The sequence below is a fragment of the Solea solea genome, chromosome 13, assembly GCF_958295425.1.
Source record: "Solea solea chromosome 13, fSolSol10.1, whole genome shotgun sequence".
Lineage (NCBI taxonomy): Eukaryota > Metazoa > Chordata > Actinopteri > Pleuronectiformes > Soleidae > Solea > Solea solea.
Window position 1 is genome coordinate 24,790,084 of NC_081146.1, and position 27,344 is coordinate 24,817,427.

The following is a 27,344-nucleotide window of genomic DNA, read 5'->3' on the forward strand; positions in this document are numbered from 1 at the left end:
ACTGCGCACTTTAAGTTGCGGGAAACCACATCACCACACAAATATTAATCAGGGTTTAGCAGTTTCCTTTGTATCTTCATAAAATATAATAATGGAATCTACCCGGCTTTTTATTTCCCTCGGAGCATTTTGCGCTCATGTAAATGAGTTTCATGTGGAATTGACTTTTATGAGACACCAGAGTCTTCTCGTCCTTTTTCCAGACACAATCCTTGTACAACCACGCTTCACTTTTAATTTGCTCTCCCACCAGAATCTGCCCCCCCACCCCCCCCCCAAAAAAAAAAAAACATCCAAGCATCCGAGTCTCTTCCTCTCTTAAAGGCTCACTTTCCATCCCGGGTTCCAGTCCCAGCGACGGCGTTGGGTTTATCAGCTAAAGGGCGCCGGAGCAGAAGCCAGCAGCTTTCACAGCGCTCACCTCGAGATCTGAGGATTAGCGTGGACAAGCCGAGACTCTTGGGCCTCCTCGGCAGACTGGGCATTAGCAGAGAGGAACATGGGAGCTTGGCAGGCTCCCGTATACCGCCCCGGCTGGCTGCTACACCGTCGCTGCTGGCATTCAGATTCAGCATGAAAGTGGGAGGGGGGGTGAGAGGAAGGCAGAGAGAGAGAGAGAGAGAGAGCTGTGAAGCTGAGGGAGGAAGAGGACGAGGCACTGGGGGATTATCTCACTGCAAAATGCACTGCAGGGAGGCCCAGATGGACCAGTGGGCTGTGGTCTGCTGTCATGCCAAGAGTGTGTTACTGCACGCAAACACAAAAAATAGAAAGAAGAAGCACAAGACACACACACACCACAGTGCATTCATTATGCATCAGCCAGTAATAGGTGTTTTGAACCTAATCGCATTACAAACTGTACAGAAAGTATATAAACACACGCACACGCGGGCGCACGCCGACGTTAACGCTCCCTCTGGGACGCGAGTCTAATGCACAGTTTGCACATTATACACTCAGACGTGTTCAAATGTCTGTAGGAGGAGGAGGAGGAGGTAGAGGAGGAGGATAGTTTGTGGGCGTCTCCATCTGTTCTAATCCAAAATGCTCAAATAAAGTTGAAACTATAATTTCTGAAAACACACGTCAATGAGGTGGGAGAAGAAAAAAAGAAAAGAAAACTCGGCGACGTGTGAGTGTACAATTTATTTGCACCACAGCTTTAATATGATCCTTTTCGTGTAATGGATGAAAAGGATTATATCCCCAAGGCGGCACATTGTTGTGTAAGATTGAGGCAATAGCAAGAAATGACAACACCGCAGTTTGCCAAGTGTTTGGAGAGGGGATCTGCGGCACCAAGCTGTTCTTCAGTTAAACGGCCAAAAGGTAACACGGCTTCAAGCAGGAAACACAGTCGCACCGTTACTGAGCCGAGACGTTGGCTAAAGATTATAGATGCTGTCAGTTTGAATCTCCACCGACCACGTGCACGTGCACGGACGAAGCCGCGAAACGCCGGGGCCTTCATCCCCGACTGAGCCGGAGGATCTGGGATCAGCAGCTGGTTGTGGTTTAAAGAGGTCACGGAGGTGTGAACGTGAACGAAGACACACGCGTTTGTCACCTGAAGAGAATTCAAGCTGCTTCTTAAAGTCAAGTCGGATCAGACCCAGAGACGACACAAGGTGCAACTCTTAATGAAAGATGATGAAAACGCCTTCATATTTTGAATCAAAATACTTCCATTTAGCATATTTTTGTATTTCTAAGACACTAAAATACTTTTTTTTCTCAGAGGCTATGGAAATCTTTATTAAAATCTTATGTGTTCCTGAGTCAAAGTTATGATTCATTTTATATTGTGTATTTAGTCGTGATATAAAGTCGCAATAATTGTGCAGAAGTCACAAAATGTGTGTATGTTTTTATGTTTTATTTTGTTCATAAAAACGAGTGAAAGTGAACTCTGAACTGTGACGTGTTTCCAAATTTCACAAATTCAATCCGATTTTAAACATTTTGAGTAGATTTGCTCAGATGTGTGTAAATAGTTGGTGTCAGATTGCCTAGGTGCTAAACAAAAGGATATAAGACAGTCTATACTGCACATTCTTGCTGCGTGTACGGCTGAAACAAGTACTTAATAAATCGATTACTAGATTAATCGTCAAGTATTTTTAATAACCAAGTGTTTTTTAAAGAAGTAAAACAAGATATCAGAGTTTTCAGCTTCTTAAAAGTGAATATTTCCTGGTTTCTTTGCTCCATATACACTGTATATAAAAAAAGAAATCATTCTGGTTTGTGGACATTTGAGAACGTCATAATTTCCAGGTTTAAGGAAACACTGACCAACGCAAGACAATTAAACGAGAAAATGAATGAGATACTTGCAGCCCTAATTCTGTGTTTACTCATAATATCGTTCTCACAGTGTGTAAGGACACAATAAGTCAATCCTGCGTCTGTGTTACTGTTGTAAAGATGGTAAAATAAATCTCTCACACAAACTATGTAACATCTCACAGCTCTGCTTCAGAAAACCAGAACTCTCCCTTTAATCTGCCGCGCCTCACCAGCCTGAGATTCATCCACTGAACCCCCGAGTGCTGCAGCAGCTACAGCCCTTCACAGTTTGAAGCGCTGACCTTTAATTACCATAATTATCATTCCTGGGTTATGCCATGCTGTTGAATTTGTCGAGGGGACGCTGGATTTGTGTACCAGGAGCAGGTCTGGTGTCATTTAGAATTAAAAACCCTGTTAAGTTTTTACAGTCTGAGATTTTGACCTTTAATTGCAGCCCGGCAGCTTCAGTCTTTATTTTTAAAGGTTCAATTCAACCGTTATTTAACCAGACAAAGAAAATAAAAATGCATTTTGAGGTGTTCGCTGTTGACATTTTCTCCCCAACAAGCCACAGCAAAAGCACAGGAGGTGATGTCTTTGAAAAATGGAGAGAGGTAAGCGTGCTCTCTGTGAATAACTGGGTTATTAGGACATGTACAGGATATATTTCTTATGAAACACTGCTGACAGCAAGCTTCAGGGATTAGCTACTGTGGGGCACTGTGTCTGGAAGAGATGCCGCTTCTCTGTGGTGTCAGGGAGGGATAGAGATACAATAAAAACGCCTTAAAAAGAAAGAAATCCTTGCAATTGCAATTAGTTTTCACTGGAAAATCCACTTCTGCCAACGTTTCTGAAGTCAAACAAGTGCTTAGACTCAAATAGTTTCCACATTTCTAAAATTAATTCAAGATTAATCATTTGTCAATTCATTTGTGTTAAGAATGTAACAGATTAAATGGTTTTTAATGTTTTAATAATCACTGACTCATTATCTGTTTCTGTTCATTTGTATGTGATTTGTCCTTCACGTGAGGGCACACATCAGCTAAACCAGAGAACGGTATTTCAATGGCAGGGAATGACTTATATGACAAAAGTCACATTTTTTACAGATTCTCTTTTAAAGGATTCAACTGTCAGTTAAGGAAAGCGTGAAATTAGCAAACCTTGGGGGTTGAAACGTGAGAAGTTCAAACGTCAGAAAGATTATCTGTGAATTTCTTCGTTCTTGGAAGGTTTCTAGTAGAGGATGGGTTAAATGCAGGGAAAGAATTTCCCCTGCAGGACTGATAAAGGACTAATTTATTTATTATATAAACACTATCACCGTATATCAAGATAAAGCACTTCGACACATCATTTTCATATTTGTTTATGACGGTAACCATGGAGACCACTCACCGTCGCCTCTCCGCTGCCGGTATCTTGGCCTCTCCTTGGTCTCCCCGGCGCCGTCTTTGTTGTTATTGTGACATGGCGAGCTGTCCTCCCTCAGCTCCAGGTCTAAGTCTGATATTGGAGACGTGGCGGACGACACCTCGTCCTGACTGACCTCCACTGCTCCCTCCGTGTTCTCACTCTGGTTCTTCCCCCCACTCGACGCTCCCTCTCCCTCGTCGCCTTCCTTGTCCACCATGTCCTCGGCCTCGGCTCCAGGTTCCGCGTGGTTCCTGGTGGGGCTGGAGGGGTTGGAGGGGCTGCGGGTGCCCAGGGACCCGAGCAGCGAGCTGGGGCTGGAGTGCAGTGACAGGGACGGTGTGTCTGGTTCTCTGATTGTGGTACATGGGGCCCCGTAGGGTTCCTGGACGAATCCCACAAACTTCACGCCCTGGTCGGCAGCGTCCTGGATCTGCTGTTGGGACCAAGAAATGAGATAAAAATTCAAAACAAAGCAAGGAAAACACAATATTCTACTTTCCACTCTGACGGTTTTGATTTGCTGAAAGATGAAATGATTAGACGGAGAGTAGAAAAAGCCTCTCAAATGTGGAGATTTGCTTATTTTCATGTGTCTTCGGGGGTTTGGGCTCCAAACAAACATTATTTGTCTTGTAGACTAAACAATTAGTCTAGTAAATGAGAAAGTGACAGAGAAATGTAAAGTATTTTGTTGCCTCTGCGGACTGAAATTCAATTACAATTGAATATCTTGGAGGAGAAGCCGCTGTTGAATTTAGATTTAGGGTTTAGAGGAAAGGTCGACGGATTTACTTTGGCAGATAGTGATTTTTAGAGATGAAGGCCGACAGTGTTCAATAATTAATGCTATAATAGTAAGCTGATTTTCTTTTTTTCCTTCACCTTCATTCATATCACTGTTTAATGAATAAATTATACAAAGAAATTGCTCATCTTTAGCAACAAGTTATATCTATCCAATCTACATCTTAAGTCTACACTGCAGTACACGTACAGTATATTCAGCATTTTCAATAGGAATAATGTATAAACTAAGTATTAAATACATGACATAGGCCAGAAAAAACTACGAAAAACAAAGAAATAACCTTTGAATCAAAAAAACAAGTCTTAGTGCCAACGCCACATTTACCAAGTTTTAAAAATACATAATTTGTAATAATTGTAAATAATACTAAAAAGAAATAACAAATATTGTCACAAATTGTACTAGCTTAGATGAGGGGCCTCAAATGCAAATGGTCTGTGGGCCATTGAACTTCTAGTCTGGTCAGTACGGAGTGATAACACAAAAAATATATATATTTCTGAAAATTTTCAAAATAAAAGTTTGTTTTCATAAATAGTTCACACAAAAATGATAATGCTAAATTCTTCTATAAATAACAAAAACAGACTAAATGGATAATAACATGTAGACAATTGAAAATAAACAGTGCACAAGCTTCAGGGGGCCACATTAAATTGACTGGGGAGCCACATGTGGACCCTGCACCACAAGTTTGACATCTGTGTTTTAGAGCCTCTGGTGAGAAAAAAATCCAACAAGGACCCGATGAAGCAGAACATCTGCAACTTGCTATACTTCCCATGAGATTTCAGACTGAAGCCCAACTTTCAGACACAGTTTAGATTTAAAATAATCTGAGAAATGGGATTACAGCGTCTGCATCTGTTCGGGGCTTTTCTTCTTGTTCCTCTCCAGCAGTTTCTACAATCACACAGCTGTTGATTAGATTGTGACCACAGCCCATGTCAGGCCCGGGCCGCATTCCAAATTCAACGCTCCACTGTTTCTTTCCTCTTTCCCTCCCTCCTTCCCTCCTTCCCTCCCTCTCGTCTTATTTTCATCTGGCTTTTTAATGTCAATATTAGGATTCTGCCAAAAAACGAGATTGAAATGTTAACCATCAGAGTTTCAAATTACATCATTATCATTCTCCATTCTCTGCATCCCACAACCCTCCCGCTCCCTCTCCAACCTGCCGAGGAGAAGGAGGAGGAGGAGGAGGAGGAGGAGGAAGAGGCGCCCGTCTCTATTTTGAGGGAAGAGAATAAAAATCAAATCAAATTGCAGGTTATTCACTATGAAATTAAATTGGAAAAACAGTCACAATGTTTCCTGGCATATTGTTTAATATCAGCGAGTGCCTCGCACATCACATTCCTCCCGACCAATATTGAAATGGAATTGCCCGAGATAAAAGAAAAGCAACTGTTGTATGTCATTTAAAGCTAATGTGAGCAGTCAAGAGAGAGACAGGGAGAAGGGGGAGACGAGCGGCCGCGTGTTCACGGCACGGAGAACTCAAATAGTGGCTCGTGATAATTTAATGTTTTATTTTTTACTGTCTTTACCAATATTATTTTATTATAATTTCACTACATTTGATAAAAACATGTACAGTATATCAAAAATGAAAGTAAGGCTGTTAAATCAGGCTATGGTTCAGAGAAGAATCTAGAGATGATTGTCAGGGTCAGGTTAGGGTTAAGTCAGGGTTAGGTCAGGGTTAGGTCAGTCAAAGATGCAGAGATGTTCTACTGTCAGATAAAATTATAGAATTTAGTGGAGGCTGTGCTCAGAAAGATGCAGCAGTGATCTTTCTGTCCTCATGACACTTCAATTTAAACGCCTTCTTCATTTTTAGGCCATGTCGGACCCCTCGCAGCTAACTACTCAAAGACGACGTAAACATTTTTGGTCTACAATCGGACATTTTAATCACAAACATTACCTTAAAGAGTCCAAGTGTTCCCTAAACCAGGAACCACCTGAGAAAATACTGAGCTCTTGAAGTAACACCATTATCACCAACGTTAAAATACACATGGCGTAAATGGGCCGAGCAAAGTCACACTTCACACACTGGTATAGTGAAATTAGATTAAGATGGAGCGAGAGATAATGTGACTCTAATTATTATTTTTATTATTATTATTTCATTTTCTACCGGTTTATACAGTAGAGAACAGTATTTCTGATTTTTCTCCAAGTACCAGCAGAGGAAGCTCATGTACCACTGGTGCTACACATACCACGGTTTGAGAACCGTGGCCCTAAACGACAACTGACTTGAAGCAAAAAGCGAAGAGCAAAAAAATGATAATACGCATAAACTGTTTAGTCATTGACCAAGTGTTTATGTTTAGAAATGGGATTTACTATTTACAAGGTCATTGAATGCAACTCGCTGGCTACTGGAACCATTCACAGTGGATCTTCGTCCTTTAATGTAAGTAGTTATCAATGGCTACAGTGCAATATGAGTTAAAGGGGCGGTTTCTCACACTGTTTTTCCCCACTTGGTCAAATAAAGAATAAACTTAAAATCATTACGACGCTTCTGTGTTTGTATAATTCACATTCAGTTACAGAATCTGAGTTCTTCTGATCTTTCACTCCTAAAACTTGGCTGAAACACAGTAAGTCGGTGTAGGGCAGTGTGGGGTTTTTTTTTTTCTTTGAAGGAAGTGACTTTTTGTCAATTTTATAAATTTTTTTTCAATCCCAACGTCCTTTGTTGTTGTGGGAATGAGACGTGTATCTCACATCCACTGTCTGATGATCGAATAACACATTTAGCTCTGGAATTAGGGTGAAGTGGCCATTAAATAAAGAAGAACTGACTGCCCTGAAACTTTATTTTGTCTTTGTCAGGTCGGTTATACGATCAATATTCTCTCGTGGCTCAGTCGGGACAGAAAAATGTGTCCCGAGCCGCACTGAAGTGTGGATGTCAAAGGGTTGACATAAAATAAGGACAAGTCTTTGTTGAAGTCTTCCAGGAGTCATTTCCCTCTGAACACGGCAGGGAGTAATAGAATAAATAGAGGACAAAATCGCAAATTAGTATTCGTCTGATCTTCTGGATGTAAATGAACAGGCCGCGGCTCTGGAGGAACCACCTCGGGTCAAGGAAATTAGGTTTTCGAGGTCAAGCAAAGGGAAACTCTGCACCACACCATTTCTCTTCATTAACCAGATTGATGCATCGCACAAAGTTGATGAAAAATATTCCGGAAGCTGCTTCCCCTCCATTCTGCCCCCAGAATATCAACAGCCTGCGGAGAAAAACCCATTTCAATTCTGACTTCAGACCACATTTCCTATTTCTCTCCCTCCCCCCTCCGAAAGTTATTAAAGTGGCACCAGGAGAAGAGGTGTGAAGGTCAAGATGAAAACCCCGGGAGAGAGAGATTAACCAAGGGAGAGAGAGAGAGAGGGAAGGGGTGATAGAAGGAGAGGAGGAAGGATAGGAACAGAGATTGAAACTGTGCGACGGAGAAGGAAAGAAAATGAGAGGGGGAAAAAAGATGAGAGGGAAAAAAGAGGCTGAAGGGAATGGACTTTTCTTTTCACTTCTACACCACCCATCCATGTCCACTTTCTTTTTTAATAGATTTCTAGCATCGCCTCCTCCTCCTTCTCCTCCTCCTCCTCTTCCTCCATCCAGCCTGTATCAGCTCAGTAGATTAAAATGATAACCAGCAGTAATGAGGTCCTACAGGACGGCGGTTGCATGACTAATCGAAGGGCAACATGTACAGAAAGGTCCAGGAGCGAAGCTTCAAAGGCCGAACACGGCGGTCTGTAGTATATAGATTACACCAGAGAGCGAGAGTCGCCAACGAGAGCGAGAGCGAGAGACAGAGGGAGGTGAGCTCTACACATTTCACCGTCTGAACCGTCATTTCCACCCACAGTGGTGAGACTCGCTGCTCAGCTGAGTCTGTATCAGATCTCAGGATGTGATTTCATCTCCTCTTTGAATCATATTCATTCATTCATTCATTCATTTATTCATTCACACAGATTCATCCTCCACATGAGGGTGGGTGGTGGATGGTGGGAGGCTGGAGTCAATCGCAGCTGACACTGGGTGAAAGGCGGAGTCAAACTCAGGACACGTCGTCTGTCCATCCAAGTGCTTTGATACCAGAGCATTTATGTTAATATTCTGTAAAAAAAAACACTGACAAACAGAGACATTTGCAGACTTTGGTTCCTGCTAGACATGTCCAAGTCCACTTCAGTACCCGTACCCAAGACCTAACCCCAGGACCTGAATAAGGGTCACATTAAACCACATTAAGGGTGCGTTCACACCACCTCCTTCTTAAAAGAACCCTAGTTTTGTTTGTTCGGAAAGTCCGGTTCGGTTTGGGGAGGTGTGAATGAACAATCAAACTCTGCTCCACCTCAAAACGTGGGTGTCAGTTTGCTTCAAGTGAACCAAATGCAGGAAGCGGACTACAATGGAGGGCATTGTGGGTAAACACAACCAAAACATACGCGCGTGTAGAGGCGTGTATGTGTCGTTTGATCACATAAAACGATAGGATTTGATGCAGCTCCATGTTTTTCTCTGATGTGGCAGAAACTGAAGTTGTCCTGGATTAGAACAACAGTAACTCTTGATGCAGCGCCACCTCAGGCAAGGAGGGGAACACGTTATTCAAAAGGTTTGTGTGGGAAAGTGTGAAAGCAAACTCGGACCGGGTTGAATGTTACGATTGAACCGAGTCCCCAATCAATCGTACCGAGTCCGGCGGAGACTATTAGATGTAAAAACGACCGCAAGAATAATTAGGTCACAGGTAGAGTCCGGTTTTATTGCCGAGCGTCTCGTATCTCTGAGGGAAAATTTAAAAACCGTAAACCCAAGCAAACCTGCTATTACCTCACCGTCCGTTATAATTACAGCAGAGGAGAGTGTGCTCTTAGAGGCGAGCAGCAGACACTGAAGTGTGAAGGGCAGGTAAAAAGCAAATGTAAATGTGTGCTCAGTCGCTGGTGGTGTATTATGCAGAGGTCTATTTCTCCAATGAAGTGTCTCACTCTCTCTATTTTTACCCATTAATTTTTACCCATTCATTCCATATTTCACATTTTAAACCCATAGTACTCAATGTGCTTGATGTGTTTACCAATGCATTTCTTATCCTAACACCACTAAAGTAGGTCCTGGACACACTGGTGCCCTTAGTAAGTCAGCTGCTACATTCGAATAATAATAAGTAAAATAAATGTAGGACTAAGGGAAAAAATGGTTCAAACAGGTGAAACACCTATAGCCAGTAATGCAAAATCTCTAATTCGTCCTGATGAGGGATTGTAGAGCTGCAACTAATGATTATTTTGTCCATAAAATGTCAGAAAATGTTCAAAAATGTTGATTGGTGTTTCCCAAACTTTGAAATGACGATTTGATTTGTCCACAAACCCAAAATTATTCAGTTTTAATGATTTCCTTGTCAAGTAAAGCAAAGAAAACCAGAAAGTATTCACATTTAAGAAGCTGAAAAGTCAGAAAGCTTGTTTTAAATTATAACAAGAAAAGCTCTAAAACCGAATAATCGATTATCAAAATAGATTAATTTAGTAATCGATTAATAATTTGTTGCAGCCCTAATGGATTGCGGCCATACGGCTCAGGAATGTGACCACCTGTGACCTTTAAACCACGTCCGAACGTGGGTTGTGGATAATTGGACGACCTGCACTTGGACACAATCTGTCAGCTGACAAAATCTGGCCCAAAATAAAGCTATTGAACGCAGATTTCAGCTGAACTCCTCCACTAACAGCTGCTTTAATTGCTGCTAGTTTCACACCAAAATACACCCGGAATTAAACTGGAGCATTTCATGACAAGAAAATTATGATCTATAAAAGCTAAATTGACAATGTTGGTTGCTTTGCCTAGAGCTAATAAGAGCTTGAAAAGCCTTAAAGGGGAAACGGGTCATAAAACGCAGCAGCGGCGGTGGGGGCCTCTTGACACGGCTCATAACGACGGCGCAGGAACAACATCAAAGTTGTAAAGTTACCACTAATTTATACCTGACATATCCTGAAATATACACGTCGTCACCGCCCCGTGTTCCTCTTTATTAGGTTTTAAAAGTGGCAATTATATCTGAGCGAAAAGCCTTTTATTGTCACTCCTCCAACATGAAGCATGTCACTGACAGCTGTGCTCCGAGTATGCTGCGACAAGCTGCCATTAAATGCCTTCAGTGTGACAGCCGTGCGCTGGCAGTTTTAGCCATGTGGCTGATTCATTGAAACACGGTTGTAAACAAACATTGTGTTCTCTCAATCTTCGCACAGAGTGACATGGTGAACAAAGCCATTTCAGTTCGCTAGAACATCTTAGACTGAGGAAACGGGGGAGGAAAAAAAAACAGTTTCTCTTCTCTTTCCGCTTTGGCTGTTCAGTATTTGATGCAAGAATCTGCAAATCACCATTTTGTGTTTGTTTGCTGTTTATATAAAAAAAACATTACAGTTTCCGGGTACTTTTTCATTTGAAAATGGTGTTTTCATATAAAAACAATCTTTTTTCCAGAGGAGTGTATGAGCTCTGTATCAGGAATCATTCATTTGTATCCATCTAAAAACCACGTGACCATGTGCATATCAGTGTAAACAGAAAGCTGATGCTGTCCTAGTTGCAGAGCGTTCTACCGATAAGAAACAACAAAAATGAAAACCAAGAACAAGGATTTCTCTCTTGAGACTGTAAATGGAGGTTCAGTGTTTTCCTTCACAGCTAATAGTTCAGTTTATGCCAATAATAACAACCAGTAAGGCAAGTAACTTTGTTTCATGAGTTATATGTTTCTTTCTCCTAGAGTAAAAGTCCTTGAAGTATCGAAGTTTAAAACTAAAACAGAGCGAGCAACATTTTAAAACTTATGTAGAAAGGTAGAAAGCAGGCGTATCCAGAGCGGGGGTAACACAATTTGATGGCCCAGACCAGTACAATAATAGCATAATAACCTCAAAACAACAAGAACCCACTTTGGCATTCAAGGATCCCCTTCATTTCATCAGCACTTGGGGTGTTGAACTTAGAGGAACAGCTACGAGATGCATTCAGGGAGCCTTGCAAACTGCAGTCCACTATATAAACGCTTGCCGCTTGGTGGTAATAATGGATGCACTACTAATTAATTAGAAATAAGGTCATTCAAGAAGCTTGAAAATACACTTTTTTTCCTTTTTTTAACAATCGATGCGATCATTTGTGTAACTTTGTTAATTTAATTATTGTGATTTGTGACTGCAAATTTTCTGGAAATACTGTGCGATTGTCTGAAATGTTTTTTTTCCCTCACAGAATGGGCTAGTTCTGGAGTGGGGAGGGGGGCAATTGTCTATCTTCATGCTTCAAGCTATTGTTATTTTTGTTATCGGCTATATCAGTTACATCCATACTCCCCTGTTTTTAAAAAGCATAAATTCTGCTTCAGATACGTCTGCTGTCAACACTAACCCAGTATTTCCAAAAACTGGGGCTATCTTAGTTTGAAAATCTGGAATAGTAAGGATAGCAACTTGCTTCAATCACGGGGGGTTTCACTGAGAGTTAAGCTTAGAGGAGTAGTTATGAGATGCATTCATGGAACTTTGCAAATTGCAGTCCACTGTCCAAATGCTGGCTGGTGGACGTGTGGGTTTCTTTTCTGATATGTTTTTCGTTTCCCTTATGGAATGGGGAAGTGGTGGAGTGTGGGCTGTACGAAATAAATAAATAATTTCTAAAACTCATCAAAGTGTAGAAGAGAGGTCTATTTCTCCAATGAAGTGTCTCACTCTCTCTATTTTTACCCATTAATTTTTACCCATTCATTCCATATTTCACATTTTAAACCCATAGTACTCAATGTGCTTGATGTGTTTACCAATGCATTTCTTATCCTAACACCACTAAAGTAGGTCCTGGACACACTGGTGCCCTTAGTAAGTCAGCTGCTACATTCGAATAATAATAAGTAAAATAAATGTAGGACTAAGGGAAAAAATGGTTCAAACAGGTGAAACACCTATAGCCAGTAATGCAAAATCTCTAATTCGTCCTGATGAGGGATTGTAGAGCTGCAACTAATGATTATTTTGTCCATAAAATGTCAGAAAATGTTCAAAAATGTTGATTGGTGTTTCCCAAACTTTGAAATGACGATTTGATTTGTCCACAAACCCAAAATTATTCAGTTTTAATGATTTCCTTGTCAAGTAAAGCAAAGAAAACCAGAAAGTATTCACATTTAAGAAGCTGAAAAGTCAGAAAGCTTGTTTTAAATTATAACAAGAAAAGCTCTAAAACCGAATAATCGATTATCAAAATAGATTAATTTAGTAATCGATTAATAATTTGTTGCAGCCCTAATGGATTGCGGCCATACGGCTCAGGAATGTGACCACCTGTGACCTTTAAACCACGTCCGAACGTGGGTTGTGGATAATTGGACGACCTGCACTTGGACACAATCTGTCAGCTGACAAAATCTGGCCCAAAATAAAGCTATTGAACGCAGATTTCAGCTGAACTCCTCCACTAACAGCTGCTTTAATTGCTGCTAGTTTCACACCAAAATACACCCGGAATTAAACTGGAGCATTTCATGACAAGAAAATTATGATCTATAAAAGCTAAATTGACAATGTTGGTTGCTTTGCCTAGAGCTAATAAGAGCTTGAAAAGCCTTAAAGGGGAAACGGGTCATAAAACGCAGCAGCGGCGGTGGGGGCCTCTTGACACGGCTCATAACGACGGCGCAGGAACAACATCAAAGTTGTAAAGTTACCACTAATTTATACCTGACATATCCTGAAATATACACGTCGTCACCGCCCCGTGTTCCTCTTTATTAGGTTTTAAAAGTGGCAATTATATCTGAGCGAAAAGCCTTTTATTGTCACTCCTCCAACATGAAGCATGTCACTGACAGCTGTGCTCCGAGTATGCTGCGACAAGCTGCCATTAAATGCCTTCAGTGTGACAGCCGTGCGCTGGCAGTTTTAGCCATGTGGCTGATTCATTGAAACACGGTTGTAAACAAACATTGTGTTCTCTCAATCTTCGCACAGAGTGACATGGTGAACAAAGCCATTTCAGTTCGCTAGAACATCTTAGACTGAGGAAACGGGGGAGGAAAAAAAAACAGTTTCTCTTCTCTTTCCGCTTTGGCTGTTCAGTATTTGATGCAAGAATCTGCAAATCACCATTTTGTGTTTGTTTGCTGTTTATATAAAAAAAACATTACAGTTTCCGGGTACTTTTTCATTTGAAAATGGTGTTTTCATATAAAAACAATCTTTTTTCCAGAGGAGTGTATGAGCTCTGTATCAGGAATCATTCATTTGTATCCATCTAAAAACCACGTGACCATGTGCATATCAGTGTAAACAGAAAGCTGATGCTGTCCTAGTTGCAGAGCGTTCTACCGATAAGAAACAACAAAAATGAAAACCAAGAACAAGGATTTCTCTCTTGAGACTGTAAATGGAGGTTCAGTGTTTTCCTTCACAGCTAATAGTTCAGTTTATGCCAATAATAACAACCAGTAAGGCAAGTAACTTTGTTTCATGAGTTATATGTTTCTTTCTCCTAGAGTAAAAGTCCTTGAAGTATCGAAGTTTAAAACTAAAACAGAGCGAGCAACATTTTAAAACTTATGTAGAAAGGTAGAAAGCAGGCGTATCCAGAGCGGGGGTAACACAATTTGATGGCCCAGACCAGTACAATAATAGCATAATAACCTCAAAACAACAAGAACCCACTTTGGCATTCAAGGATCCCCTTCATTTCATCAGCACTTGGGGTGTTGAACTTAGAGGAACAGCTACGAGATGCATTCAGGGAGCCTTGCAAACTGCAGTCCACTATATAAACGCTTGCCGCTTGGTGGTAATAATGGATGCCCTACTAATTAATTAGAAATAAGGTCATTCAAGAAGCTTGAAAATACACTTTTTTTCCTTTTTTTAACAATCGATGCGATCATTTGTGTAACTTTGTTAATTTAATTATTGTGATTTGTGACTGCAAATTTTCTGGAAATACTGTGCGATTGTCTGAAATGTTTTTTTTCCCTCACAGAATGGGCTAGTTCTGGAGTGGGGAGGGGGGCAATTGTCTATCTTCATGCTTCAAGCTATTGTTATTTTTGTTATCGGCTATATCAGTTACATCCATACTCCCCTGTTTTTAAAAAGCATAAATTCTGCTTCAGATACGTCTGCTGTCAACACTAACCCAGTATTTCCAAAAACTGGGGCTATCTTAGTTTGAAAATCTGGAATAGTAAGGATAGCAACTTGCTTCAATCACGGGGGGTTTCACTGAGAGTTAAGCTTAGAGGAGTAGTTATGAGATGCATTCATGGAACTTTGCAAATTGCAGTCCACTGTCCAAATGCTGGCTGGTGGACGTGTGGGTTTCTTTTCTGATATGTTTTTCGTTTCCCTTATGGAATGGGGAAGTGGTGGAGTGTGGGCTGTACGAAATAAATAAATAATTTCTAAAACTCATCAAAGTGTAGAAGAGAACCTGCTTAGTGTTTACACCTGCAGGCAAATGTCCAGTGCACCTGAGTGGTCACATGATGTGATTACACAGATCTGCATGGATGTAGCCTCTGTCTCACTCACCTCCCTCCGTCTACTAACCCCCCTCCTATCTCTCTCTCTCTCCCCCCCCCCCCTCCTATCTCTTCCCCCCCCCCCCCCCCCCCCCCCCCCCCGCTGGGCACAAACTGACAAAACCTTCAGCTTGGCATTTGTAGAGAAGCCTTACCTTCTTGACGTAGCCCTGGATGAGCTCCGGGGTGGGCACCTGCCCGGCAGACAGACACTCTTCCAGCTGCAGTTTGTACACCGGGCCGAGTGGCTGGCTCCTTTCCACCCTGCAGGCACCACAGTGGGGGATAGAGGGGGGGGAGAGAGAGAAAGAGACACACAGTCAGTTTCAGTCTTTCAGCCAGACCAGCCTGCTGGACAAACGCTCAGGATACACGAGGGTGGCCATGCATTCAAATACAACCCCGCCTCCCCCTCGAATAAAAGCCTAAAATGACAAAATTACAATCACAGCACACCCACGAACTGTAGACGCAGGCGTCAAATCTATAATGCAAAAATAAGCTCCGATCCAAAATATTGCACTGCATCGAGAAGCTTTGCTAATGTTATTACCGCCCTGTGGGAGGCAGGAGACAAATACAATAAAACACTTCAGTGAGACAAAGATCCACACAGATGAAAGCAAACACATGGGGAGCACTGAAAGCAGGAAATTCAATACACCCCTCCCCTCCGCGTTGAGGGCCATCAGTTTTTTGAGAGAAGGAGAATCTATTTATATGGTGTTGTATTTTCCTTTTTTTTTTTCCTCTCCCCCCGTCCTCTGGAGGAAATCCCAGAGCCAGAGCTCCGATGAGAGCAATGCCCCAGCTTCCACCTCCCAGCTTCTCATCCTGTTGACAAGGCGAAGAAGCCCCACACGCCCTTTTCCTCCATGTGAGTGTGTCTACGGTGGAACTGTGTGTGTGTTCTCTGTGTGAGTTCCGACTTTACATGAACACCTGATGTGCAGGAGGCTAAAAGATGTGACGTGTGCATGCTGGTGTCTCTATTAAAGGCTTGTTCCTGCGTTTCTGGCTACATTATTGCACTGACTTTTTACTTTTTTTTCGGTCACAGTTCACTGGAAAACAACAACTTCTCCTCGTAGTTTTAGGACAATGCTTGTTCATTATCTTGCACAGCCAGATTAAATAACAAGTAAGCTTTATAGAGCCGGTGCTGGTGGTTGCATATCTTTTTTATTAACATGAAAATGAAGATTTAGTAGTTTCCTCCCATTTTTCTCGTCTTTATCTCACCTCATAATGATGAAAAAGAAGGTCAGTCTTATCTTTTTTTTTAAAAAAAAGGTGATTTATACGTGTTTCCTGAAATGTCAAAGTATTTACTCGGTGATATTTGTATTTGGAAAAATGCTTTCAAGAAAAATGTTCTTCTTATCTTCGCTGTTGTTCACTTTGAAAAATGCTGATTAAAGGGAACAAGAAGTTTAGGATTTCCATAAAGTCATGAGCAGAATATCAATATTGTTCAAAGACTCAACTCTTTTACTCGGCTTTATAACTGGGCTTTATTTACATCTTCAAACATTTTATATATGAAATATTATTTCAGTTTGCTTAAGGCCAAATTTGATCTACTTCATTTAATTAAGGAACATTTGTCTCTCCGTTAACTGCATAACTGTCCAACCAGTGTGTGTGGTGCCAACTTTGGCCGTGTTTGGATGAGAAATGCAAGTTATCAGTAGAAATGTGATAGATATAACGCGAAATGAGCAACTTCTGCATGCCTAAAGACGGTCGTGATAACAGCGCGACGGAAATCAATAACATGTACAGCACTAGTTTCTTATAATTTAAATTAAGTCTCATTTTTGTTGATTTAGCTTGTTTTTTCTTCTTCATTTATCTATTATGACATTTTTGTCCATTTCACCTCATCAGTACACCCTTTTATCATCTTAATTTTATTTAATGAACTACAAATATGTATTTAGTTATTTCTTCTCATACATTCCCACGGGTTATTTTGTCATTTATTAGTATTTTCAGTCTCTAGTGCGGGGTTTTTCCTACCAAACTTCTAAATTATCCAATTTTGTACAAACATGACTACTTTAGTCAAGTTATTGTTTAAAAAAGGCAAAAAGTTTGCTGTGGACGTTAATATGGAGAGTAAAATGCCCCAAAAAAATGCTAATCCCTCCAAACTATCGTTACAACAGCAGTGTTTTACCTTTATTTTTCAAACCAAAGATATGCTAATTAATAGTCAACTGTAGCAATATAATATATTTGAATAAGTTTGTATTTTTGTCAGAATAAAGGCTCTGAATTATGGATGAAATTATCATATTTGTGAAGATAAGCAAATAATCTGCAGAGCCAGATAATAACACTAGCGGACCACTGCTCTAGTGTTTCTTCTGCTTCATTTTATGAATCTTTTGTGAAGGGGTTTGTTTTTGTTTTGTTTTATCCTCGAGTTACATTCACTTATATGAAAAGTGTTAAATGAATAAAGTCTGAATGAATGAATGATTGATGGATTGATTGACTGGTCGCGGTGTAGAATAAACATATTACGTCCTATACAGTCACCAGTTCAATTCAATTCTGACAATTTCAAATGAACTTGCGTAGCGTCAAATCACAACAGACTTTATCTGGAGCCACCACACGACTCCACTGTCACCGACACTCGTCACTTTGTGTTTATCACTGTCGCAGCAGAAAACTGGGCCGAAACTGAATAAATCAGCACAAACTTTACATCACACGCTTGTTGCCAAGAGCGACAGTATTCATATTTCAGAGGACCATTTCCTTTATAATCATTTGCATGCTCACACAATATGCCGTATACATATAACATGTTTTGGGAACGCTGTACATGCTGCAGGTCAAGAGGAAGCTTAAATAGATAATATGATGAAAAATTCCAGTTCATTTGTTCAAAGTCTGGCAATTGAATGGAAATGATTCAAAGGATTTTTTTCAAATTAAGATCTGGCACTTGAGCACTGTAATTTCATGCTATGAAGTATAGGCACATAAAGGCTGTCATTTCTTTCCAAAGAAGTCTTTTTTGGAGTGAAACTCTTCTGTGGGCAAAGCAGCAAGAAGAAGAAGAGAGAGAAGTTCCTGTAACGTGGCCGAGCACAAGAATTCAAACGGTGCACTCGGTCCTGGAGGGAGGCCTCGGGTTATAAATAGCAGCTGCATCACCTGCTGTCCAGTCCATCTTCTCAGTATGAAACGGTGACTTTTCATGCAGCGTGCAGCGCTGCCTGTCAACCTCCGAGGCCTCGCGTGCTTAGACGGGTGTCAAATGCCTGTCCGCTCATTCGCCGCTGCCCCCCTACCTTGAGCTAACTCCCTCCTGAGCGGGCACACCTGCTAAACTCCCTCCCCCCTCTTGTCTGCCTACAGATGGGTCACATGCTTTGTTTCACGGTAGAACATCTTGTGTTGGACTAATCATTCCCCCAGGAGCTGAACATTCACATGGTAACTGCGCATAATCTGTTAATGGCTTGCTCTGGGATTTGTTTTAGCAGTGCACGGTGGCTACATCACTTATAAACGGGTGTCCAGTTGCACTGTGTTTACTGTGGTATGAAAACGGGGGATAATGACGAGGCGGGGGTTTGTTTTACGCTTTAGTCGCTTTTATTTAATCGTGAAATTTCTGCTTGTGTATTCACAAAATCACCACCGTCTACTGAACAATGTTTCAACAGAAAGCTCACCTAATAAAATCTACACCAAGTCAACAATATCTTAAACATACTCCATGTTTACTACTTTATCTCACCGTTGGAGAGCATTTTATGACTGGAAACCAACATTTGTGTCCCTGTGTAAACCGCTTATTCACAGCACCAAATTCCACAGAGAAAAGCGTACATTTTCACATCAAGGCACACAGGAAGTGTTGATGCACCAATGCCTCCATCACTAAGGTAAAATATGTCATTTTGATTAACGCATTTGAAATCCTATATTCTGATTTACATGAGTGACATAAACTTACCAAATGGCAGCAGTAAACCAGCAACTCCCACGTCCACCATGACCTAAAAATGTAGATTTCTCCATGGAGTTTGGTGCAGAAAAGAAAGCAGCGAAACCTTTTCTGTTGTTTATATTCGGTGAGCCTTTGGATAAATGTGCTAAATGTACCTTAAACAAAGAGCTACATCAGACGGAGTTTTCAAAGTGGAGCCATAAAAGTTCATTTTGACATTTTCTGTAAATGTGACTCTGGAGCGGTCAGGAAAATCTCTCTGGAGTGACATTTGTCTTCGCATATTCAGCAGCATTTAGTCTGAAGAAGGTCTGAGCCCAACTGGTGAGAAATGTAAATTCTTCCCTCTTGTACTTTTTGCATCAGAGGCAAAGTTGCTTTCGATTGCTCACTCACCTCCATCTTGAACTTTTCATCAATTGCAATGATTGCAGTCACAGAGCCTGTAACCCATGTTCGGCTCTCCGTCGCCATGGAGCTTAATAATAAAGTACACCTCTTTTCACACATTCATGAGTAATTTCACCACAGCACGGAGAATACTCTAATGTGCCTTTTTTTAGTTTTATCTCCACATGCCTTTATTTTCCACCATCTCCATTATTGCCATCTTTTCTCCATCTCTGATGCTCTCCAACCTCCACCCATCTCCCTGTCTCAGCCCGAGCAACCAGAAGAGCCTTGTAATTACCCAGTAATGATGAATATATCCCATCAGGCTTTGCTTGCTGAACTGTAACCCTATTCCATCACAACCAAATTGAACATAGGGAAATTTGACGGATGACATTTCTACATTTTCAAATGCTCCAATCTATTCTGTAAGTGTTTTTTTTTGCTTCTTCTTCTTCTTCTTTTCCTTTCCTGTCACCGATTGAAACATGGAGGTCACCACAAGTGACAAATTGCCATCTGAGGTTTCCAAATGTATAACCCACTTATGTCTGTTGCATGACAGGGTCCTCACATTTGCAGATGACACTGCGTTGTATGTACTTGACCTCTGTGTAGTTTTTGACAGTGAACGGGCTCCCACAGCACGGTTACTTTATACGACAGGGAATTAAAATGGATTTTGTCCACAGTCTTACTGTACACACATGCTAAATAAAGGCAGTTTTTGGTTTTGGTCCATGTACAGTGCTGAAAAGACGGAGCAGATAAATGGCTGCTCACATTCACTGCAACACCTACGAACTCCCTCCTTGCTGTCTCTTACCTTTGATTTCTGGGTCTGACACCAAAAGAGAAAGAGATGCTCTGCTATGTGGGCTGTCTCATTTCTCTTCCCTGGTTTTCCTCTGGGGGGAGATTTGGATTCCCCTTGGGATGGTGCTGTTTTGAGCAGCTGTCTCCACGGTGACAGACTTTGGAGATAAACCCTGGGTCCTCTTTATGGCTGGGGCCATCAAAGGATGGTAGACTACTCTGCTCTTTTCACTGAATATTCTCTTTCCTTTACTTTTTAAAATATCCCATTCAGTCTCTTTCTGCTCTCTCTCTACCCAGCTGTGATAGTGTCTTTTCCACTGGAGCAAGACAAGTTTGTCATTACAAAATAAAAAGACGAAGAGAAAGACAGATATGCATTCCATTCAGCTGCGGCATTTTCAAACACAATCAATATTCCGGTTGTCCTGTTTGGCAGCAGTGAACAGTGTTTGGATTGTTTTCACAAAAAGTCTATGCATGACCAAAGGGAGCCTGAGGTGTTCGACGCAGCAGCATGGGAGGTGATTACTAATGGACACAATCTGCAGGAAGGAGAGGGCAGATAAGGTGTCCCGCATTTCAACAACATGACCTTTCTAAAATGTGGTGGGTTGGCCTCATTTTTCCCCCCTCCACAATCTGTGCATTAATGCATCAGAGCTTTATTTTAGGTCATTTCCTGCATAGACAATGAGAACTGAGCAGTAGGTCCATTTCCAGGCCACACTTTCCGCATCTGCGTGTCCTCTGAGGTCCGTTATGTGATGTGAATTTCGGAATCTGCCCATTTGCAGATGACAAAACCCATTGCCTGGTACAAATGACGGATGTTCTGACCACGGAAACTTGCTTGAGGTTAAGCAAGAAGGTCCACTGCCAACAGATTTACAACTCAGCAGTCACATAATACAAGTGAGTACGCATGCATGGAACCATAGACTGACGCGGACGGTCATTTTGATACGAATTGAAACCATAAAAAGAAGCATAAATATAAAAGTTACATTTGTAGTGGGCAGGCCTGCAAAAATAGTTGATTCTTAAGTTTCATTCTCACCTCTTTAAATACTAAGGTTTCCCACTTCCCACTACAGATTCAGCAGCTTCATACTTTGAAATACCTGACATTTGTTTTAAAAAACGTCTCTCTGAACTGACACAAAACCCCCAGACTTCTCAAAGGCTGAAAACAGAGTCTAGAAGAGGAGCAAAGAAGTCTGTTTCTCTCAGTTGACTTGATTTGCGTTATGCTTAAAGTCAGTCAACTACTATTATCAGTCAACAGCAACATAAAATATAACATCCAAAGAATGTTTCAGTAAGAAACATACTCTTTTCAAGATTTTCTCTTTCAGATTTGGATCAATTTTAGTTGAAAATCACCTACTGGTGAACTTTACACCACAGAAATAATGAACACAAAAGACTCTGAGATTGATTTTAATACACTTTTACCGTCGCCTATGCTGTAAAGACTTTTCATGTCACACCATCGCACAAAGCCGAAAACAATAAGGAGCGGAGTGTGCGAGGAGGTCTAGACGACGACCATTGTTGCATGTCACTCTCCATCTCTGTCACCATAGCAGCTGATGGAAAACACCACAGGCTGCACATTTATCATCATATAAAAATGATTCATTACAAAAACAGCTTGAATGTCATCTTAAATGGACCATAACAGCGTAATGCTGTTTTTTGTTTTTTTTACAGTTTTCGGCTTAATTATTGATTAATTATTCCATGTAAATCTGTTATGTGATGAAAGACTGGGATTTCATTCACTCAGTAATAACGTTGCCCATAAATTAAAGGGGAATAAGTCTGTTCTCCACTTCAGAAAGAAAGCCTTAGTCCTTGTTTATTTTCCTGACAAGCAGCATCTTGAGGCAGTGAGAGCAGAGGGAGTGTGGTGTTGTATCATGAGCACACCAGTAATCATAAGGACAACAATCAGGCTGGACATGAGAGTCTGATGTGTGACTGTTTGTGAGTACATTAAAAATGTACATTACTAAGAAACTGCTGTTTCTGTCTCTGTATTCCCGTGGACATGTGGTGTGTTTTAGCTTAGTTTTGAGTCTAGGTCTGAGTGCTACAGGATGTAAGGAGTCGTTGGAGGTTTCAGTTTGATTCTGCGGTGTAGTGTTGTTGTAGAATCAGGGGGAAGGATTTTGTCTCTGACAGCTCAGACAGGGCAACATAATGTTAGCATTAAAACCACAGCAGGACGTCCTCACAACAGTGGTGTTTTCTGCAGCACTGCTCAGCTCTGTTGCCGGCTTCATGATATGTGGCAGGGTGTTTACCAACGCTGATATTACAGCGTGGTTTTCTATGTTGGTTCATCTTTAGTTTTGAGGTTTGTTGGACAATATCCTTTTCAGTTAAAATGCCCATCCATCCCAGAAAGCATCCGGATGTGGGCGACTTCTGGCAATAATGCGGCGATGCTGGCTTTCATCTGGCCCAGACAAAATGGCAAATGTGGCTTGAATATCCTAAAAACAAATGTGGGTCTTTTGTTGTGGTATTCTGGGCAATGTGTAATCTGGATGTCACCCTAAAATGGGCCACGTCATAAATAATAAATATGGGCCAGATATCTTCAGACAAATGTGGGCCACCTTTGGTAAAGATGTGGCACAATCACTGACATGTGGTGATGCAGTGGCCAGCGTGTAGCCCAGATCTGGCAAACGGGAGCAGAGCCATCATTCCACGGAAGGATGTGGGCCAGACCAAATGTCAGGTACAGGCCGAAACTGGGCCACAAGAAGCTGGAAACCATTCATCCTTTTACCCACGCTGGTTATGAGAGAGGTGGGGGAAGCTGGAGCTAATCCCAGATAACATTTGGTGAGAGGAAGTGTTCACCCTGGATGATGTCACAAGACTAAACCTATCACATTCATTGAAAAAGAAACTGGGAACATCCAAATGAATTTAGTTCATTTAAAGTTAGCAAATTATGGGAAAACTTTCACTTCATAGTGAAATGTCTTTATTTCTAGTTACAGCCTCCAACTGACCTAACGCCAACCTGCATGTCTTTGGACCGTTTGAGGAAGCGGAGGAGAAAAACATGCAGAAAGAACTGGGATTTGAACCAAGAAAACAAATTTGGCAAAACTAAAACTCAAATTTGACTGATGCCACTAAATAACTTCAAACTTCAAAATGTTGATAGCGAGAGTTCTCCTAGATTTGCTGTCAGAGTTGTGAGACCAACAGGCAGCTCTTGTGTTGAAATACTGTCCTGGGAACAGAAATATCTCAAATAAGCTGAAGCAACACGTCTTTAAAATACTTTTTTTTCTCCCTCCCAGTCTTTCTGGGACTGTCAGGTGATTTATAGTAAGCAGGAAATATCTTAACGGCTGTCATTGCCCAACTCAAAATTAAATACCATTATGATAAAACAGAAAGTCTGAGGAACCCAAATAAGGTTGTCTCGTTTAACTTGATGAATCATCAGAGAAACTACATCTCGTGTTGTAAGACATGAAAAAAAGCGCAAGGTTTCTGCTAAATGGAAGAAAACAGGCGACGGAGATAAGGAACTATAGAAGGAGACAGTTGACAAGAATTTAAATTACATTTGTACAAAGCAATTTCTTTATTGCTTCTTTTTTATTTACTATTTATTATTTGACTTTTATTTTTAGTATTGTTTGCTGTTTGTATTAATCATATTTTACTCCAAAAGGATCTAATAAGATTAAGTTCTCTGTTCATTGTCCTTCATTTCAGACAACAACAACAACAACAACAACCCAGACGTTCTCCCTCTTTGGTGTTGTTTTTCTTACATGATTGCTCTTTGTTTGCAGCAGCTCTGATTATTACAGCCTTTGGCTGCTTGTTATATCGGGTATTGGTTTTTTGTTAATGTACTGTCGCTGTGGGTGAGTGCGTTAGCTAAAGGACTGAAATGTCAATGAAGATTAGCAGCGGCGTCATTGTGTTTATGCTCAGCAGTGCAGGCATTACAGGAATGGTTTGCCGTAATTCAGACATGTCACTTTAAGTGTGGAGGAGGAAGAGCAGCGTCTGATTTATCCTCAACAATGTCCCTCACTTATAGGCCATTTATATACGTTAATGGTAAACACACTGTAAGAGCCATTTGTGGTAATTGCCAGCATGCCACACTTTGTTTATATACGTTGTTTTTTTTGTAGTATCATATTGGACACCAGAGGCCTGCACTTCCATCAGGATGTGTAGTCTTCAAGCTCACTTTGAGTTTAATCTTACAACATTGGTTCACTTCTTATCGCTGAGCCTGTAGCCTGCTTAATCTGATTAATCATACCTCTGATGCCAATCCCAGCTGACAAAGGGGGAAAGGTGGGGTACACCCTGGACAAGAAAGCCAGTCCATCGCAGGGCAAACATGGAGATGAACAACCACTCACTCAAACACTCACACGGGCAAATTAACCTCTGCATGTTTCATAGACGTAACCCCCAAACTGCAGGGAGAGAAGGTGGTTACAACAGATTCCAGGAACAACATTTGGGAACTATGTTCAGAACAGCACAGTCCTAGGAACTCCCTGCTGGCTATTCGATACTGGCTTCAGGAGGGATGGCAGCCCATGGCCTAGTGGAAAGGGAACTTGGCTTGTATTTGGAGGTGCCTCTGAGCAAGGTAGCCAATTAGGGTTAACTGGACACTCTAAACAGAACCCAAGGGCCGCATCTAGTATACAATGGGGGGGGGATTTGCATCAGGAAAGGCAGCTGGTGTAAAACATTTGCCAAATCAAATATGCGGATTACTATAAAAAGCAGATAATCCACTGTGGCAACCCCTAGAGAGGGAGAAGCCAACAAACAACCCAGGTGGTGCTTTAGATGCACAGGTAAGGAACACTACACAAGGGCTCTGTGTAAGATCACCACTCCTCTCTGTGTGTTAACGGCAACGAAATGGACACAGGAAAAGTATTTGCCATTACACAAAGTTAAAGTTTGTTATGTGAAGCTTAGAAAAGATGAGAGGGAGAGATGGATCTTAAGACACACACACGTCCAAGTCGACCTGGGCTTCAGAGCCAGACAGATCTCCCACTGGGATTTCCAAATGTTGTGGGTTTTTTTTACCTGAACTGACTTTACATTGCGTGGTGTTGAATGACAGGATTGGGTTTTATGACCCGTGGGGCTATCGGACACATTCAGAATTCTCTAAAAGGAGAAGGATTCCGAGCGGACAAAAAGATGTCAGATTCATCACCACTCCTCCATGTCCTTCAAACACAGTCGGAGCCGCTCCCTGGCGTCGTGCCCTCACACCCTTGACAGTGCACACCAACCCCCCCCCCCTCCTCCCTCACAGTTGACAAGAGGAGAGCTGGAGGGCAAACGCAGGGGGTGGCGGGGGTGACTTTGGGCCACACAGACGCTTCTGGCTGTAGAATCGAAAAGAGCTGGCGATAGCGAATTGAGATTACTGCTGATTCACATCCAGTACAGCTGCCCACACAAGCCACGAGCAGATGTTGTGAGGCTCCGAAACAAAAGGTCGAACAACAGATATGAAATGCTAAATGAACCTCTGATGTTTGTTTAGGTGGAAACGCGTTTGCACTGGCTGTTATTTCAGCACTAATGTCACATATACCAACCAGCCTTGACATAATTTTCAGGCCGTTATGAACATTAAGATAAAGCAGCATCTGATTCCCACCACATTTTTTTTTCTTTCTTTCTGCATAATGACACCAATTAAGGTGCATTAGTAATCTCAGCATGTTTTTCTTAAGTGACTGTAATGGCTACATCATATTGTGATAACAAAGGTCGTATTCCCAGGGGGTCGAGCTAAGACATCTGAGGCCCCCAGAAAACATGACTGCCTGAGCACCAGGCCCTCGTCTTTGTTTTGTTTTTTGAGTAAAATGCATTACGTTTAATAAGAGCAACTTCCTTTGGTCATCCCCGATGAATATGAGAGTTTTTTTCCTCCGCAACACTGCCGTGTTCAATATTCATTTATGCATTTTACTATTTTAATTGAGTAAAAGACAATGCATTAAAAGAACATTTTGGTAAAATATTGCCCAAAATGTGGGTTAAACCATTAGCTGGTACAAATATGGATACATTTGTGACCTGATTGGACGTTCTTATTTATTTATTTGATATTTTGTTTTCCTCTTTACAGTGGCCACCATAATTGATTAAAACATATTTCTTAAATTACATACAAAGCACTTATTGGCCTCTCAGGGTATTAGCGATCATTTATCCACATATAACCCTGGTTGTATACTTTGAGATTCTCTAACAGAAGCCTTTTAACTCTTTCCACTATTGTCTAAAAACAAAAGGGGGACAAACTGCAAGACTCTGGAAGTGGACTCTGCCAGAGGAAATACGACAGGCAGCGTCAGGAGCTTCCTCTTAATCAAAACGTAAAATGTACTTTCATTGTTCTGCCTTTCCCCATTTAGTTTTTATTATTTGCTATGGTTAGCTGTACTCTTTATTGTTTGCTTTTATTACTGTGTTTCTCTTTATTTATGTTTTATTTGTGAAGCACTTTGCAACTTTGTTTTGCGAAGCGCTACATAAGTAAAGATCATTATACATCATTACTACAAATATGCTTTTGCAGTCATTCAGTCCAGCCTGACTTATCAGTGCCCCAGAACACACACACACACACATTCCCTGACCCCTTGCCCTAACTATCAACCAAGTGCCTAACCCTAACCTATACCATTTCTAACCCTAACAATTAAAACCAGGTCTTAACCCCCAAAAAGCCCTTTAAAGATGTGAGGAACAGCCAAATGTCCTCACTTTGCCAAAAGTCCTCAGTCCATTATGATTTATACGATTTTTGGTCCTCACAAAGCCCCAATACAAGAATGCACACACATACACAAACTTGTTTTTATATGTTAGTGGGGACACATCATTGACATAATGCATTCCCTAAACCTCTTAACCATCATAACCTAAATCCACTCATGACCAGTAGTGCTCATGG

The 27,344-nt window shown here is 41.3% G+C and overlaps 1 protein-coding gene across 2 annotated transcripts in view; it reads right to left on the minus strand.

Annotated features, from left to right (window-relative positions):
- Nucleotides 1-27,344, minus strand: part of LOC131471939 (raftlin-like) — a 246,786-nt gene that overhangs the window by 38,988 nt on the left and 180,454 nt on the right. For both annotated transcript variants that reach the window (XM_058648756.1, XM_058648757.1), the window contains 2 exons: nucleotides 15,306-15,414; nucleotides 3,700-4,150 (listed from right to left, as the gene is read on the minus strand). In XM_058648756.1, coding sequence (XP_058504739.1) covers nucleotides 3,700-4,150; nucleotides 15,306-15,414 — 560 coding nt within the window. The remainder of the gene's footprint in view (nucleotides 1-3,699; nucleotides 4,151-15,305; nucleotides 15,415-27,344) is intronic.